General features: G+C 44.5%; 1 protein-coding gene across 2 annotated transcripts in view; it reads right to left on the bottom strand.

Moving 5' to 3' along the window:
* Positions 1 to 2,141: 2,141 nt before the first annotated feature.
* Positions 2,142 to 18,227, bottom strand: part of LOC106580092 (BDNF/NT-3 growth factors receptor) — an 85,047-nt gene continuing 68,961 nt past the window's right edge. For both annotated transcript variants that reach the window (XM_014160731.3, XM_014160732.3), the window contains exons 17-18: positions 5,673 to 5,831; positions 2,142 to 5,270 (exon numbers count right to left, since the gene is read on the bottom strand). In XM_014160731.3, the coding sequence (XP_014016206.3) occupies positions 5,085 to 5,270; positions 5,673 to 5,831 (345 nt within the window). In that variant the 3' untranslated portion in view covers positions 2,142 to 5,084. The remainder of the gene's footprint in view (positions 5,271 to 5,672; positions 5,832 to 18,227) is intronic.

Below are 18,227 nucleotides of genomic sequence, written 5' to 3'. Positions count from 1 at the left end.
CATTTGGACTGATCACTGCAATCTGGAGTACATCCGGGGTGCGAGGAGACTGAATCCTCGCCAGGCAAGGTGGGCCATGTTTTTCACCCGTTTTGTGTTTACTCTATCCTACCGACCAGGTTCCCAGAACGCTAAGGCAGACACACTGTCTCGCATGTATGACACAGAGGAATGATCCATGGATCCCACTCCCATAATTCCGGCTCCTTGCCTCTAGTCATCCTGGCATCGATCGGACAGTGCACTGTCTTAGTGGGATGTACTGGTGGCCCACTTTAGCTAAGGACGTGAGGCTGTATGTTTCCTCCTGCTCGGTGTGCGCTCAGTGTAAGGCACCTAGACATCTGCCCAGAGGGAAATTACAACCCCTACCCATTCCACAACGGCCATGGTCACATCTATCGGTGGATTTCGTGACGGATCTTCCTCCGTCACAAGGAAACACCACGATTCTGGTAGTTGTGGATCGGTCCTGCCATCTCATTCCTTTGCCCGGTCTCCCTACGGCCCTACAGACTGCAGAGGCCCTGTTTACTCACGTTTTCTGGCACTACGGGGTGCCTGAGGATATAGTGTCGGGGTCCCCAGTTCACATCAAGGGTCTGGAGGGCGTTCATGGAACGTCTGGGGGTCTCGGTCAGCCTGACTTCGGGGTTTCACCCCGAGAGTAATGGGCAGGTGGAGAGAGTTAACCAGGATGTGGGTAGGTTTCTGCGGTCTTATTGCCAGGACTGGCCAGGGGAGTGGTCGGTGTTTATCCCCTGGGCAGAGATGGCCCAAAATTCCCTCCGCCACTCCTCCACTAACCTGTCTCCGTTTCAGTGTGTACTAGGTTATCAGCCGGTTCTGGCACTGTGGCATTAGAGCCAGATCGAGGTACCTGTGGTGGATGATTGGTTTAGGCGCTCGGAGGAAACCTGGAATGCTGCCCATGTACACCTGCAACGGGCCATCAAGCAACAGAAGGCGAGCGCCGATCGCCACCGTAGTGAGGCCCCGGTATATGTACGGGAGACCGGGTCTGGCTCTCGACCCGAAACCTGCCCCTTCACCTGCCCTGCCGGAAGCTGGGTCTGCGGTTTGTGGGGCCATTTAAAGTCCTGAGGAGACTGAACGAGGTATGTTATAGGTTACAGCTTCCCACTAATTATCGTATTAACCCCTCGTTCCATGTGTCTCTCCTCAGGCCGGTGGTGGCTGGTCCTCTCCAGCAATCTGAGGTACGGGAGGTTCCTCTGGACATCGAGGGGGCCCCGGCGTATACTGTGAGAACAATCATGGACTCCAGGCGTCGGGCTAGGGGTCTTCAGTACCTAGTGGATTGGGAGGGGTACGGTCCGGAGGAGAGATGCTGTATGTCGGCGGAGGACATACTGGACCCTTCCTTGCTGCAGGATTTCACCGTTGCCGCCCAGATCGCCCTGCGCCTCGTCCTCCAGGTCGTCCCCGAAGCCGGTGTCGTCGCACTGCTGGAGCCGCGCGTCGGGGGGGGGGGGGGGTACTGTCACGACTTCCGCTGAAGTTGGTGCCTCTCCTTGTTCAGGCGGCGTTCGGCGGTCATCGTCACCGGCTTTCTAGCTGCCACGTTTCTTTGTCCATTTGTTATGTCTTGATTGTTCACACCTAGTTCCCATTTCGTTATGATTATTTCCCTATTTAAACCCTCTGGTTCTCATGATGTTTTGTGCGTTATTATTTTTCCTGTTTGTCGTGTTAGTTGTGTTTTGTCTATATTGTTTTATCCCTGCGTGGATTTTGACTGATGAGCTTTTCTAGAGTAAAATACGTTATTTTTACTCAGTTCGGTGTCCTGCGCTTGACTCTATTCCTCATCTCCACTATACTGACACTGACAATAGGTGCTGTACATACTTCTCAAATCATTTGTAAGCAAATGTCACAGTATAAAGGGTTGTATAAAGCTTATGCCACAGCTTATAAACTTATGCATATGCATCACGCTCTTGATGTCCTGTTATATCACATTTACTGTGACATTACAACTGATTTGTGAAGCATCTATGTAGGCCTTGTAGCTCTTTTAAAGTGTGATCTATAGGCTACTGTACGCAAACACTCCAACGCACATTCATCGCACTAACACTCCCTTATTCACATAGAGACACCAGATCTGCTCAGGATGACGTAAGACATAACACTTTTATTAATGACACCGTATCACAACAGACTGGTCCGTTCATCGAGAGAAGCTGATCACATTAGTATTACACATGTTGATGAGAAACTCCAGTCACAGCACTGAGACTAAAGCCATCAGAGCCACATGGGTTGTAAACACACTCCTCTCACTGACCCATCAGGGATGTCACAGTTGGACAGTGTAACAGCTGGGAGAGAACAAGAAAGAAAGAAAGTGAAGATACATTCGAGAGAGGAGAGGTTTGTAACTATACAGCAGGTCACTTGTTAAGGGTTGTGATTGTCAGTCCTATTTGAGGTGTCCATTTTTTAGCAAAGAGATCGGTAGCACTGCGATTGGTGCCACCCGTTGCCTAGAGCCTATCGGTAGGCGGAAATGTTGAACCTCCAACAGAAAGGATTCTGGGAAGGCTCCATAATTAGTCACAGTAACTTGACCAGGATGTAGAGTAAACTCAGACTGGGTCCATAGTGATGGAAGAGAGACACATAGAAATGTCTTCCAGTGCAGTCCAATTCACTTACTCGCCTCCACTGCCATGTCCCACTTTAGCCAATTCATGTAGGCTATAAGCGCTTTAAGAGTGGTTTCTTAGTTCGATGGACACATAGTGCTCTTTCTCACACTGGGCAGTTATTTCACGGCCAACTACTCTCACACTGAAGGTTGTTGCACACAATGTTGCTTTGTACTGCACAACATTATTGTGTAACCAATATTGAATACCTGTAAAGCATTTTCTTCTTGCTCTCGCACAGAAAGACATCCATTCTCTTCGTGGAACGGATGGTACTTATTGGATTTAATGTATATTTCAAGAGGCAGGCAGGAAAATGCAACAAAGAGCATGTGCAAGGACCCAAACAGACACACACAGTCTGAAATGACACCCTATTCCCTGTATAGTGCACTACTTGGGCCCAAGTATTGCACTATTTCGGAGGCACACGCACATAACACTGTCAGCATAATCAATTAGATCACTTTAAATTTGAGTCAGGCCCCGATTCAGACAAAATAATTGACTTAAACCTCAGAAACTTTGTCTCATAAAAAATGTATAATTTTTTAATAAAATAATAAATAAGAAGAACACAAATATCAATACCATCAAGTACTGAGGATATGACCAAACCAGTCACATGTAATCAGTTACAGAAACATATGACAATATCATGATACTCAAACAGTCTTGTATGAAGTAAGTACATCTCAATAAGTCTGTTTATTGTGTGTCTATGATAATGTAGGCGTTTGATGTAGTCTGTAGGTAAGCCTACAGTTGAATGTGTAAGAGAAGGTTTTGTGGGTGGTGTGTCTGTGTGTCTGTGTGTGTGTGTGTGTGTGTGTGTGTGTGTGTGTGTGTGTGTGTGTGTGTGTGTGTGTGTGTGTGTGTGTGTGTGTGTGTGTGTGTGTGTGTGTGTGTGTGTGTGTGTGTGTGTGTGTGTGTGTGTGTGTGTGGTTGAGGAACCCACCATAGGAATGCGAGGTGTGTGAAGTAAACCGCTGTGGGTTCTAAAACCGACAAGACCGCACTATGATGGATGTTATCTCACTATTTCCCTGCAGACATTCAGGCCTCTTCCCTCCCTCTCTCTCTCTCCACTCCCCTCTATCTCGCCGTCTTTCTCTCCTCTCCTCCACTTTCTCATCTCCTTTCCCACTCTCCCATAAAAGAATACGTCTTAAATGTCTGAGGGGGAGACTGTGCTAATGGCCAACATTAGCTCCTTAATGAAATATACATTACACCATTACTGACGAGGGCTGGGGCTCCGTCGCTAAAGCACTGTGGGGCTAAAATAATAAAACATGCAGAATTCAATTTCCTGCAGAAGCCTTTTGAGTGTGTGTGTGCAGTAGGGGGTGGGGGATATGTGTGTGTGCCAGGATTCTACCACAGTTGACCCAACCACGCCTAAATGGAGATCCTCACCACTGACCATGAAAGGGCCATCTGACACAGATCCTGCTCATACTCTCTGTCTCAGGATTGTCAGAGAATGTTGGACACATACATCACTAAATTACATGACATCAGCACTTGACATGGGAATTAAAACATCTTCATCCCCCAAAATGTATCAAATACCCTCTTTCGTGTACATAGTCACAGACAACGACAACAGACAGACAGCTGAAGAGCACCCATTGGTGAACAGCCCCTAATCTCCCTTTGAAGTTTACTTTCATCATTGCTTCAGTTATACAATAGCATGTAATTTGTTGCTGCTCATCAGCATGAGGGGAAATACCATATCTTGTTATGTCTTGTTATGTCATGACTTGTTGACATGAGGGGAAAATAACAGTCTGGTTGCTTCCATGTCTCCTTCCATGGAGCAACGCATCTCAACTCTTTGCAGGACATTGCGGGGTCCGATGTCTGGTAGATGTATGTTTCTCTATGTACAGAGAAGAAACAGCCTATCTGCAGTGGAGGCACCTCTTCTCGACCTCATTGGTTTTATTTACAGAAGGATGGAGTTTGCAGAAACCAATTGGAAAAAAACGTCACTGCCTGCTCGTATAGAGCCCTCAGCCATTTACTGTAGACTACTTAGCCCCAGTTTAAAATCCTTTGTGCCGATGGGAGAAGCCTTCCCACTGCAAACCATTCTTAAAGTATCTTGAGCAGGAAGGTGGTAGGTAAAGAGATGCATGAAAGAGTAGAAGTAGGCAGAAAGTAAGAGAGAGAGAGAGAGAGAGAGAGAGAGTGGGGAGGGGAGGGCACAAGGGAACAGTTGGGGAATCTTCTGATTGCCTTAAAGAGTTTGATCGTAGCTTAAAACACACTCAAGGACAGGTGCATCAATAGACACACACGTACAGGCACACACTCATTCCCTCTTGTATTGTACAGCCACGTGCATGTACGCATACGTACACACGCACACACGCCATGACACACACGCACACCCGCTCAGCCCAGGATGTCCAGGTAGACAGGAGAGGCTTTGGCTAGGTTTAGCAGTAGGCTGTGGATCTCCTTGATGTGGTGTCTCATGTGGGGCTCTCTCTGCCAGCACCCCAGCATCAGGTCGTACACCTCTTTGGGACAGGTGCGAGGCCGCTGCAGGACACGCCCCTGTGTAATGCACTCAATTACCTGTGTGTGTGTGTGTGTGGGGGGGGGGGGGGGGGGGGGGGGGGGGGGGCAGATAAACAGGGTTAGTGTCAGAATGTCAGCTGATATGCCAGATTTAATTGTCTTTGCCTTTCTTACTCTCCAATCCTCTCAGACCTACACATGTGCCTTGGGGCTATAGGCTTAGGCTAAAGCTTTGGAAAGCTTTACCAAAGTAGAGGATGTAAGGGTTTAGAATAAGATTCCAGTTAGGGAGTTAGGTTGGAGCTAGCCTGGTAGTCTGTTCTGCTTTCTTGCCACCTCCTCATGGAATTGTTATAAGGAGGTGGCAAGAGAGCAGAATCAGACTGGCACCCAGGCTAGGATGGAGGTAGAGTATGGTCAAAGGGTTAGGGTTAATGTTAGGTGAGAGGTGAGACTGACCTCGTTGTTGGAGAGCTGGTACCAGGGCTGTTTGCCATAGGTGAAGATCTCCCAGAGGACCACGCCCAGACTCCACACATCACTCTCTGTGGTGAACTTCCTGTACATGATGCTCTCTGGAGGCATCCAGCGGATGGGCAGCATGGTATGACCGCCCACCTACACCAACACCAACACAAACAGTCAGCCTGGACACTGTTCTGCTGTAAAGACATTTTATTTGAATGGTACAGAAATGTGAAGTTATTTGCTGTGAAACTACTTAAATGGTCATTAAATAAATGGTAAAATGAAATGGTAAAATGGTCATTAAACATTAATGACCTGCAAATGACTTGTTTATTTCTTTCTAATTCATTAAATCAAGTGCAACGAGGCTTCATTTGGTACCAAGTCACCAGTTGTGTTGAATTCTTTAAAGTGCACTGAACAAAAATATAACCGCAACATGTAAAGTGTTGGTCCCAATATTCATGAGCTGAAATAAAAGCTCCCAGAAATGTTCCATATGCACAAAAAGCTTATTTCTCAAAATTTTGGCCACAAATATTTTACATCCCTGTTAGTGAGCATTTCTCTTTTGCCAAGATAATCCATCCACCTCACAGGTGTGGCACATCAAGAAGCTGATTAAACAGCATGATCATTACACAGGTGCACCTTGTGCTGGGGACAATAAAAGGCCACTCTTATGATGTCAACATTGTGAACAGAGTGCACCATGGTGGCGGTAGGGTTATCGTATGGGCAGGCATAAGCTACGGACAACGAGCACAATTGCAATTTATCGATGGCAGTTTGAATGCACAGAGATACTGTGATGAGATCCTGAGTGTCACGCTCTGACCTAAGAGAGCTGTTTTTTCTCTGTTTAGTTAGGTCAGGGTGTGATAGGGGGTGGGCATTCAATGTTTCGTTTTCTATGTTTTGGCCGGGTATAGTTTCCAATCAAAGGCAGCTTGTCTATCGTTGTCTCTGATTGGAAGCCATACTTAGGCAGCCTTTTCCCCCTTGGTTTTCGTGGGTAGTTTTCTGTTTTGTTGTATTTACCTGACAGAACTGTTGGCTGTCATTTTGTTTATTTTGTCTAGTGTTCGTTTTCATTAAAATATAACGATGAGCACTCAACACGCTGCACCTTGGTCTCCTCTAATATGACGCCTGTTACACTGAGGCCCATTGTCATGCCATTCATCCACCGCCATCACCTCATGTTTCAGCATGATAATGCACGGCCCCATGTGGCAAGGATCTGTACACAATTCCTGGAAGCAAAAATTTGTCTGGCCTCCATACTCAACAAACATGTCACCCATTGAGCATGTTTGGGATGCTCTGGATTGATGTGTACGACAGTGTATTCCAGTTCCTGACAATTTCCAGCAACTTTACACAGCTATTGAAGAAGAGTGGAACAACATTCCACAGCCCACAATCAACAGCCTGATCAATTCTATGCGAAGGAGATGTGTCGCGCAGCATGAGGCATATGGTGGTCACACTGACTGGTTTAATAGCATTATCCGTAATCATGGTAGCAAGTCTACATGAAAATGGCTAAAAAGCAACAAATCTGAAGTTTTGAAATGGCCTAGTCAAAGTCCAGACCTAATCCCAATTGAGATGTTGTGGCAGGACTTGAAACGAGCAGTTCATGCTTGAAAACCCACAAATGTCGCTGAGTTAAAGCAGTTCTGCATGCAAGAGTGGGACAAAATCCCTCCCCAGCGACGTGAGAGACTGATCAACAACTACAGGAAGCGTTTGGTTGGAGTCATTGCAGCTGAAGGTGGCACAGCTAGTTTTTAAGTGTAAGGGGGCAATTACTTTTTCACACAGGAGCATTGGGTGTTGCATCACTTGGTTTATTAAATAAATGAAAGAAGTATGTCATTGTTGTGTTATTTGTTCACTCAGGTTCCATTTATCTAATATTAGGTTTTGGTTGAAGATCTGATAACATTCAGTATCAAAAATATGCAAAAGTAGAGAAAACTAGAAAGGGGGCAAATACTTTCTCACAGCACCGTATAAGTGAAGTTGTCCCAATACTTTTAAAATCAGGGGATGTTGTACAAAAAGTGGTTTAATTTCTAAACGGTTCATCTGATATGGATGAAAATACCCTGAAATTAAAGCTGACAGTCTGCACTTTAACCTCATAGTCATTGTCACTGCCCCAATACTTTTGGAGCTCACTATATATACTGTAGTTCTGAGCACTAAAAGGTTATGTCTAGTTCGTTTAATGCCTTGTTATAGCAAGGCACATGGTTAATGTGACAAACAGGTAATCATCTAACAATAACCCATGTAATAAAATACATTTCTGAAATGCAGTGCATTCGGAAAGTATTCAGACCCCTTCACTTACGTTACAGCCTTATTCTATAATAGATTAAATCATTTTTCCCCCTCATCAATCTACACACAATACCTAATTTACATAAGTATTCAGACCCTTTACTCAATACTTTGTTGAAGCATGTTTAGCAGCGATTACAGCCTCAAATCTTCTTAGGTATGACACTACAAATGTGGCACACCTGTATTTGGGCAGTTTCTCCCATTCTTCTCTGCAGATCCTCTCAAGCTCTGTCAGGATGGATTGGGAGTGTCGCCGAACAGCTATTTTCAGGTCTCTCCAGAGATGGACAATCGGGTTCAAGTCCGCGCTCTAGCTGAGCCACCCAAGGGCATTCAGAGAATTGTCCCGAAGACACTCCTGCGTTGTTTTGGCTGTGTGCTTAGCGTTGTTGTCCTGTTGGAAGGTTAACCCTCGCCCCAGTCTGAGGTCCTGAGCGCTCTGGAGCAGGTTTTCATCAAGGATCTCTCTGTACTTTGCCCTGTTCAACTTTACCCCCGATCCTGACTAGTCTCCCAGTCCCTGCCACTGAAAAACATCCCCACAGCATGATGCTGCCACCACCATGCTTCACCGTAGGGATGGTTATTGGTCAGGTGATGAGCAGTGCCTGGTTACTTCCAGACGTGATGCTTGCAATTCACGACAAAGAGTTCAATCTTGGTTTCATCAGACCAGAGAATCTTGTTTTTCATGGTCTGAGAGTCCTTTAGGTGGCTTTTCAGATCGCCATTAATGGCCAGGCAGTTGGGTTTCGTCGAAAGAGCGCACAAATGATTGACACGCTTAGCCGTAGTCAAAGCGAGCAACAGTGCCGTCTTCAGAGATAACATCTTGAGGGGGATTTGATTCAATGGTTTGAACAGCGTCTCGCAGAGCGCCTCGAGTACCAAAGCCAAATCCCACTGAGGAAGCATGGCTCTAGGCATTGGCCTAAGCCGCCGCATTCCCAAAAGGAAGGGTGGCTAATAACAGTGTCTCTGCCAAACCCCTCATGACAAGCTGAAATCGCCACCGCGAACACCTTAATGGTGGCGGGTGAGCGCTGCTTGTCAAACAGCACACAGGGTCCACATTTTCTGTCGCGCCGCATTGTGAAAACACGTTCCATCTGCTGGCATAAGTTCTGGATGTGGAACTAGCACATGAGCCCTGTATGGTTCTGATTACTGAATCAGATATCCCACGGCTCTCTAACCTGTCCCTCTCAGATGCCAGACCATCAGTGATTGGCCGATTATGGGCAATTTCCCAATCATGCCTCCCGCCTGAGACATCACGTCCCATCGATGTGGAATGGACCAAGGTGGCGAAACCAGCATCTGAGTCATCTCTGCGAACCAAGGAGCTCCTGGGCGATCGGGGGCTATCAATATGCTTGACAGCTTGCCTGTTCTCACACAGGCAAACAGTGGGAGAATGCAGGACAATGGTGGAAGTTCCCACTCGTCTGCCGTCCACTCTAGTAAATGGGATATAAGCCTGGACCGGCGATCGTGCCGTCAAAGGTGACTCCCATGAGCCCTCCACATACTTTCCGAGCGAGGGCATGGCAGGAGCCAGTGGCTAGGCCCGCCCTTCTTGGCCGAGAATAGGGGCCGCCCTCCATCATATCCACCTCCGGATAGGGGGGAATGGGGGGCAGCTGGATATCCAGCCGGCTCGCAGCCCTCTCAACGAGCCCTGGAAAGTCAAAGCGTAGAGAGGCTGTGACGTAGGAGGGGGCCGCTGAATAGTCAGAGCCCGTCTCGTCCTCGCCCAAGGTTGAGAAAAACCTGGCAGTCTCCCGAGGGAGGGGGGTTTTATCAGTTTCGGTCAGTGTAATGGAGTGTTCCGGAGAAATAGCCATGCACTTCCCAACATCCTCGTCATCTCGAATCCCCGAGCTGACAAGGTGAAAATCTGCCGTTCTGCCCCTGAACAAGGCAGTTAACCCAGTGTTCCTAGGCTGTCATTGAAAATAAGAATTTGTTCTTAACTGACTTGCCTAGTTAAATAAAGGTAAAATAAAAAATAAAAAATTCCAGAGGTGGCACCGTCATATAATGCCGCTGAGGCTAAGATTGACATTGTGTCCTCTAGAGGAAAATCCTCCCTAAAAAATGCCCACCACTGCTTCCTCTCCTTTAAAGGAAGGAGGGCGCAGCACAGGCATTGACGGGGATTGGTGAGGCCGCTCCTGGTGTGCTGTGACCCTAAGCACACGAAACATAAGTCGTGTGAGTCCACAGCTGCCATAGAGAAGCAGCGGCATTGAGCTTATAAAGAGCTTTTGGGTTGGGTGGAAACACCGGTGTGCTCATTGAGATGGACGACGTAGAGACTTGGAATTCGACGGCGGGTTCGTCCTGAGTCTTACTCTTCTCTTCTCTTCTCTTCTCTTCTCTTCTCTTCTCTTCTCTTCTCTTCTCTTCTCTTCTCTTCTCTTCTCTTCTCTTCTCTTCTCTTCTCTTCTCTCCTCTCCTCTCTCTTCTCTTCTCTTCTCTTCTCTTCTCTTCTCTTCTCTTCTCTTCTCTTCTCTTCTCTTCTCTTCTCTTCTCTTCTCTTCTCTTCTCGGCTTCTTCAGTCCAGTCCAAGTCACTGAAGATAATGGGAGGGTGATTGAGGGGAAGCATCCCCTTACATAGGGACACCTGTACTCCCATTGGCTGCAGGTGTGTGCATCATTTTCTCTCAGGCTATTCGCTGCCTAGGCAGAAGGGTAAACCACTAGGAGCAGAGCTCCCATATAGGGCGGAGCTCCGCGATATAGAACAGGACGCACCAGAGCTCAATTACGAGTCTCATAGCAAAGAGTTTGAATACCTATGTAAATAAGGTATTTCTGTTTTTTATACCTTAATAAAAATGTCTAAAAACCTGTTTTCGCATTGTCATTATGGGGTATTGTTTGTAGATTGATGAGGAAAACATTTAATTGAATCTATTTTAGAATAAGACTAAAGTAACAAAATGTGCAAAAAGTGAAGGGGTCTGAATACTTTCTGAATGGACTGTATGTCCCTGTCCCTCATGTGCAGTTACTCCCACTGTGCTTCAGTACAGGTGGACTTATTAATGCTTAGGACTGTAGCTACAGTACAGTCATATCGTCCCAGACACTGCACAATACAAGAAGCTGTTGTTGGCCACCGCTGTCTGCTGCCCACTCAGCCCTGCGTGGTCTCTTCTTCTCTCCTATCCGTCAGAGTAGCCTTTACTTTATCAATCCAGTAAAGCCAAGAGATAGTCATCACCGGTATGTGTGTTTGTTTGTGTAAACCAATCTGGCTCCATCTCTAGTCCGCCTTCTCAAAGGCTCCTTACGCCTCCTCACCACATAACTCACTGTAAGTGTTTTCACATAACTAAAACCCCACTTGAGTTTCCAAGTACAGTATGTATGTTGCGATGGATTCATGGTCAAGAACAGTGTGGGGTTGAGGGCAAAGCCAACATGCAGTGAGTGTATTTATTTATTGTTGTTTGTTTTATCACATTGTAAAACGTGGAGTGGTTTGAAATATTAATGCTGTGCTCCTGATCTTAGTGACTGCAACTTTTTTACAGTTTCCTAGCAGCACTGTGTGTTTGAGTGCGTTTGTGTGTGTTTGTGTGTGTTTCAGGGGTTGGAACAGGTTCGGGAAACAGAACCAAAAACTGGAAAATATTTTTACAAAAAATTGAGGAACAGAATCAGAACCGAGAACGAAAGTGATCTATAATGTTCTGGAACAGAACAGTTATTTTAAAAGCATGGGAAGCAGTTAATAATGTTATTTTACATTCCTGGACTTTTTTTTCCAGTCCCACAAAAAAAAACGTAACAAAGCACCTATGCAAAGCCCTCAGTCTGTCAGTCAGAAACTTAATCCAGTGTCTGCCTGCCAGCTGAAAATCGTGTGTAGACTACGTGCCCCTCCCCCTCTGAAGCAAAGCCTACTGACGTTACAAGTGTAATTCAGAAAATAGGGAGAGAGATTTTTAATTAGAGAACAATGGATTACCTTTTTCAATGCTAGTTAAGGATACTATAGTTATCACGTTTCACATCAAATTTATGAACTAAAAAAAGGTAAGACAGGTTTTGATTTAAATTCTGCTGCCGCTCTGCACACACAATCTTGTTAGCTAGCTAGCTCTGGTCCAATGTTGAGCCAACTGTCCGAAGTTCAAAGACATTCAAAGTTCCTTCATAGAAGCCGCTCCTCTGTAGGTATAATTCTGTGGGCCCAATTAAGATAATGCATGTCATAACAAAACAAGATGCCCAGTACTTCAAGCCAGGCCTCCTCCTACACGCTCTCACAACCTCTCCACACCTGCAACATTTTGGTCAGACCCTGCACCCTACACTTGTCTGTCCAATGTATGTAAATAGCTTGTTCGCTCCATAGCAAGCTGCTCTATCCTCACTGATTGGTGAATTAATTTCATGTCGAGCTAAATGTAAAATAATGTAGATTTATTTCAGAGGTTTAAAAAGGAACAGAAAGGAATGATATAAACCGTTTCTTTTTTGGAGTTCGAATCGGTTAAGAACTTTATTTTTCTACTCAGAACAGTGGAATGTAACGAAAAAATAATGGTTTGGTTCAGAACGAAATGCGTCCTCAGTATGTACATGAGTGTGTGCGTGTGCTTGTTTGTGTTTATGTCTGTGTGTGTGTTTAAGTGTTTCATTGTGAGGAAGCCCTTGATTAATTGTTCTTAACATCCTGGGTTCATCAAATATTAAGAGAAGCAGTTTTACTGGCATGTTCAGACAGAGGGCCCAATATTTTTACAAAAAATTGAGGAACAGAATCAGAACCGAGAACGAAAGTGATCTATAATGTTCTGGAACAGAACAGTTATTTTAAAAGCATGGGAAGCAGTTAATAATGTTATTTTACATTCCTGGACTTTTTTTTCCAGTCCCACAAAAAAAAACGTAACAAAGCACCTATGCAAAGCCCTCAGTCTGTCAGTCAGAAACTTAATCCAGTGTCTGCCTGCCAGCTGAAAATCGTGTGTAGACTACGTGCCCCTCCCCCTCTGAAGCAAAGCCTACTGACGTTACAAGTGTAATTCAGAAAATAGGGAGAGAGATTTTTAATTAGAGAACAATGGATTACCTCTTTCAATGCTAGTTAAGGATACTATAGTTATCACGTTTCACATCAAATTTATGAACTAAAAAAAGATAAGACAGGTTTTGATTTAAATTCTGCTGCCGCTCTGCACACACAATCTTGTTAGCTAGCTAGCTCTGGTCCAATGTTGAGCCAACTGTCCGAAGTTCAAAGACATTCAAAGTTCCTTCATAGAAGCCGCTCCTCTGTAGGTATAATTCTGTGGGCCCAATTAAGATAATGCATGTCATAACAAAACAAGATGCCCAGTACTTCAAGCCAGGCCTCCTCCTACACGCTCTCACAACCTCTCCACACCTGCAACATTTTGGTCAGACCCTGCACCCTACACTTGTCTGTCCAATGTATGTAAATAGCTTGTTCGCTCCATAGCAAGCTGCTCTATCCTCACTGATTGGTGAATTAATTTCATGTCGAGCTAAATGTAAAATAATGTAGATTTATTTCAGAGGTTTAAAAAGGAACAGAAAGGAATGATATAAACCGTTTCTTTTTTGGAGTTCGAATCGGTTAAGAACTTTATTTTTCTACTCAGAACAGTGGAATGTAACGAAAAAATAATGGTTTGGTTCAGAACGAAATGCGTCCTCAGTATGTACATGAGTGTGTGCGTGTGCTTGTTTGTGTTTATGTCTGTGTGTGTGTTTAAGTGTTTCATTGTGAGGAAGCCCTTGATTAATTGTTCTTAACATCCTGGGTTCATCAAATATTAAGAGAAGCAGTTTTACTGGCATGTTCAGACAGAGGGCCCAATGGTTTTTATAGCTCAATATTCTGAGTTGAGAAAATACTTTCTTTCACCCTCTCTCTCTCACTCTCTCTCTCTCTCTCATAAATATTCATGCATAACTAACCCACTGCTCGTCTGGGCAAGAAGACCTCAAAGAAGAAGAAAAAATTACGAATTGTGAGTTTAGTGTAGTGACCTCAGAGGCCGCGGTATCCATGGCAACGAGGTGGGTTTGAAAGAGCGCTTATGGTAGGCTGGCTGTGTGGGAGGGGCTTCACTATGAGACTCCTTGAGGTCGGTTGATTGTGGAGGCTAGGTCATCTGATGCAGCACTCCATCACTCTACTTCTTCGTCAAATAGCCCTTACACAGCCTGTAGGTGTGTTGGGTCATTGTCCTGCTGAAAAACAAATGATAGTCCCACTAAGCGCAAACCAAATGGGATGGCGTATTGCTGCAGAATGCCGTGGTAGCCATGCTGGTTAAGTGGGCCTTGAAATCTAAATGAATCACTGACAGTGTCACCAGCAAAGCACCCTCACACCATCACACCACCGCCATGCTTCGCGGTGGGAACCACAAATGGAGAGATCATCCGTTCACCTACTCTGCGTCTCATAAAGACACGGCGGTTGGAACCAAAAATCTCAAATTTGGACTCATCAGACCAAATGGTATGATTTAAAAACTTCTTAAGGCTAGGGGGCAGTATTCGGAAGTTTGGATAACTGTCATGCCCAAAGTAAACTTCCTGTTACTCAGGCCCAGAAGCTAGGATATGCATGTAATTGGTAGCATTGGATAGAAAACACTCTGAAGTTTCTAAAACTGTTACGATAATGTCTTTGAGTATAACAGAACTGATATGGCAGGCAAAAACCCGAGGAGAATCCATCCAGATATTTATTTATTTGAGGTCACAGTCCATTCAAATGCTTGTCTATGGGATATTCAATGGAATTCCTGGCAGATTACAGTTCCTATGGCTTCCAATAGATGTCAACAGTCTTTAGAAAGGGTTTCAGGCTTGTTTTTTTTTTAAATGAGTTAGAAGTTGTAGTTTTTCAAGGTGGCTCTCATTTTGACTGTAGTCTTGTGGCCCACGTGGATGAGGGCGCACACTTCGTTATTTATCTCCGGTATTGAACATACTACATTCTGTCTTAAATTTGAGAATTTATTTACATATTAGGGTTGTTTGACTTGTTTGGACAAAGTTTATTGGTAACTTTTGGGATTCCTTTGTCTGCATGTTGAACGGGTGGATTACTGAATGAAATGCGCCAACTAAACAGACTTTTTTGGGATATAAAGAAGGACTTTATTGAACAAAATGACCATTTGTTGTGTAGCTGGGACCCTTGCGATTGCAAACAGAGGAAGATCTTCAAAGGTAAGTGATTTATCTTATAGCTATTTCTGGTTTTTGTGACGCCTCGGCTGGTTTGGAAAATGTTTTTCATGCTGATGTGTGCGGGGCGCTGTCCTCAGATAATCGCAGGGTATGCTTTCGCCGTAAAGATTTTTTGAAATCTGACAAAGCGGTTGGATTAACAAGAAATTAAGCTTTTAAACTGTAAGACACTTGTATTTTCATGAATGTTTAATGTTACGATTTTTGTATTTTGAATTTCGCTCTCTGCAATTTCACCGGATGTTGTCGAGGTGGGTCGCTAGCGGCACGCCTAGCCCAAAGAGATTTAGATTGCTGTACAAAAGCTAATTTTTCAACCACTCCACAAATATCTTGTTGACAAACTACAGTTTTGGCAAGTCGGTTAGGACAGCTACTTTGTGCACGACACAAGTCATTTTTCCAACAATTGTTTACAGACAGATTATTTCACTTATAATTCACTGTATCACAATTCCAGAGGGTCAGAAGTTTACGTACACTAAGTTAACTGTGCCTTTAAACAGCTTGGAAAATGTCAGAAAATGATGTCATGGCTTTAGAAGCTTCTGAAAGGCTAATTGACATCATTTGAGTCAACTGGAGGTGTACCTGTGGATGTATTTCAAGACCTACCTTCAAACTCAGTGCCTCTTTGCTTGACATCAAGGGAAAATCAAAAGAAATCAGCCAAGACCTCAGAAAAAAATGGTAGACCTCCACAAGTCTGGTTCATCAAGCAATTTCCAAATGCCTGAAGGTACCACGTTCATCTGTACAAACAATAGTACGCAAGTATAAACACCATGGGACCACGCAGCTGTCATACCGATCAGGAAGGAGACGCGTTTTGTCTCCTAGAGATGAACGTACTTTGGTGCGAAAAGTGCAAATCAATCCCAGAACAACAGCAAAGGACCTTGTGAAGATGCTGGAGGAAACAGGTACTAAAGTATCTATATCCACAGTAAAACAAGTCCTATATCGACATAACCTGAAAGGCCGCTCAGCAAGGAAGAAGCCACTGCTCCAAAACCGCCATAAAAAGCCAGACTACGGTTTGCAACTGCACATGGGGACAAAGATCGTATTTTTTGGAGAAATGTCCTCTGGTCTGATGAAACAAAAATAGAACTGTTTGGCCATAATGACCATCGTCACGTTTGGAGGAAAAAGGGGGACGCTTGCAAGCCGAAGAACACCATCCCAACCGTGAAGCACGTGGGTGGCAGCATCGTGTTGTGGGGGTGCTTTGCTGCAGGAGGGACTGGTGCACTTCACAAAATAGATGTCATCATGAGGAAGAACAATTATGTGGATATATTGAAGCAACATCTCAAGACATCAGTCAGAAAGTTAATAAAGCTTGGTCGCAAATGGGTCTTCCAAATGGACAATGACCCAAAGCATACTTCCAAAGTTGTGGCAAAATGGCTTAAGGACAACAAAGTCAAGGTATTGGAGTGGCAATCACAAAGCCCCGACCTCAACCCTGTAGAAAAGTTGTGGGCAGAACTGAAAAAGCATGTGCAAGCAAGGAGGCCTACAAACCTGACTCAGTTACACCAGCTCTGTCAGGAGGAATGGGCCGAAATTCACCCAACTTATTGTGGGGAGCTTGTGGAAGGCGAACCAAAACTTTTGACCCAAGTTAAACAATTTAAAGGCAATGCTACCAAATACTAATTGAGTGTATGTAAACTTCTATCATTCCACTGGGAATGTGATGAAAGAAATAAAAGCTGAATGAAATAATTCTCTCTACTATTATTCTGACATTTCACATTCTTAAAATAAAGTGGTGATCCTAACTGACCTAAGACAGGGGATTTTTACTAGGATTAAACGTCAGGAATTGTGAAAAACTGAGTTTAAATGTATTTGGCTAAGGTGTATTTAAACTTCCGACTTCAACTCTATATATACATACATAAACATACATACACACAAAAATACATACATACATACATACATACATACATACATACATACATATTATGGTGGAAAATTGCAAGATTATGTTATAATACTTTTATTGCATCAAATGGTTGTTTTATGCAACAGAATAGAGTATTCTTAACTATTGCATGTGTGTTCTACTGAGGATGGGCCTCTGGGAGATAACACTGACAGGAGAATTACGATATCTTTTGGGTGATAAATTCTAAACAGCATTCCAGAGCATGAGTTAGTGTTTACTGTAATATCCTATGTTTCACGGAATTGTGGCTGAATGATGACATGGATATTCAGCTAGCAGGATATACGCTGCACCGGCAAGATAGAACAGCACACTCCAGTAAGACGGGGGGGGGGGGGGGGGCTGTGCATATTTGTAAACAACAGCTGGTGCACGAAATCTAAGGAAGTCTCTATATTTTGCTCGCCTGTAGTAGAGTATATTGTGATAAATTGCAGGCCACACAACTTGCCTAGAGAGTTTTCAGCTATACTTTTCGTGGCTGTTTATTTACTACCACAGACAGATGCTGGCACTAAGACCACACTCAGTCAGCTGTATAAGGAAATAAGCAAACAGGAAACCACTCACCCAGAGGCGGCGCTCCAAGGGGCCGGATACTTTAATGCAGGGAAACTGAAATCAGTTCTATCAAATTTCTATCAACATGTTAAATGTGCAACCAGAGGGAAAGAAATTCTAGATCACCTGTAAACCACACACAGAGATGCGTACAAAGCTCTCCGTTGCCCTCCATTTGGTAAATCCGACCACAACTCTATCCTCCTGATTCCTGCTTACAAGCAAAAATTAAAGCAGGAAGCACCAGTGACTCGGTCTATAAAAAAGTGGTCAGATGAAGCAGATGCTAAACTACAGGACTGTTTTGCTATCACAGACTGGAACATGTTCCGGGATTCTTCCGATGGCATTGAGGAGTACACCACATCAGTCACTGGCTTTATCAATAAGTGCATCGAGGACGTCGTCCCC

Source organism: Salmo salar, chromosome 20 (assembly GCF_965601325.2).
Source record: "Salmo salar chromosome 20, fSalSal1, whole genome shotgun sequence".
Taxonomy (NCBI): Eukaryota; Metazoa; Chordata; class Actinopteri; order Salmoniformes; family Salmonidae; genus Salmo; species Salmo salar.
This window is presented reverse-complemented; position numbering and strand designations above follow the sequence as displayed.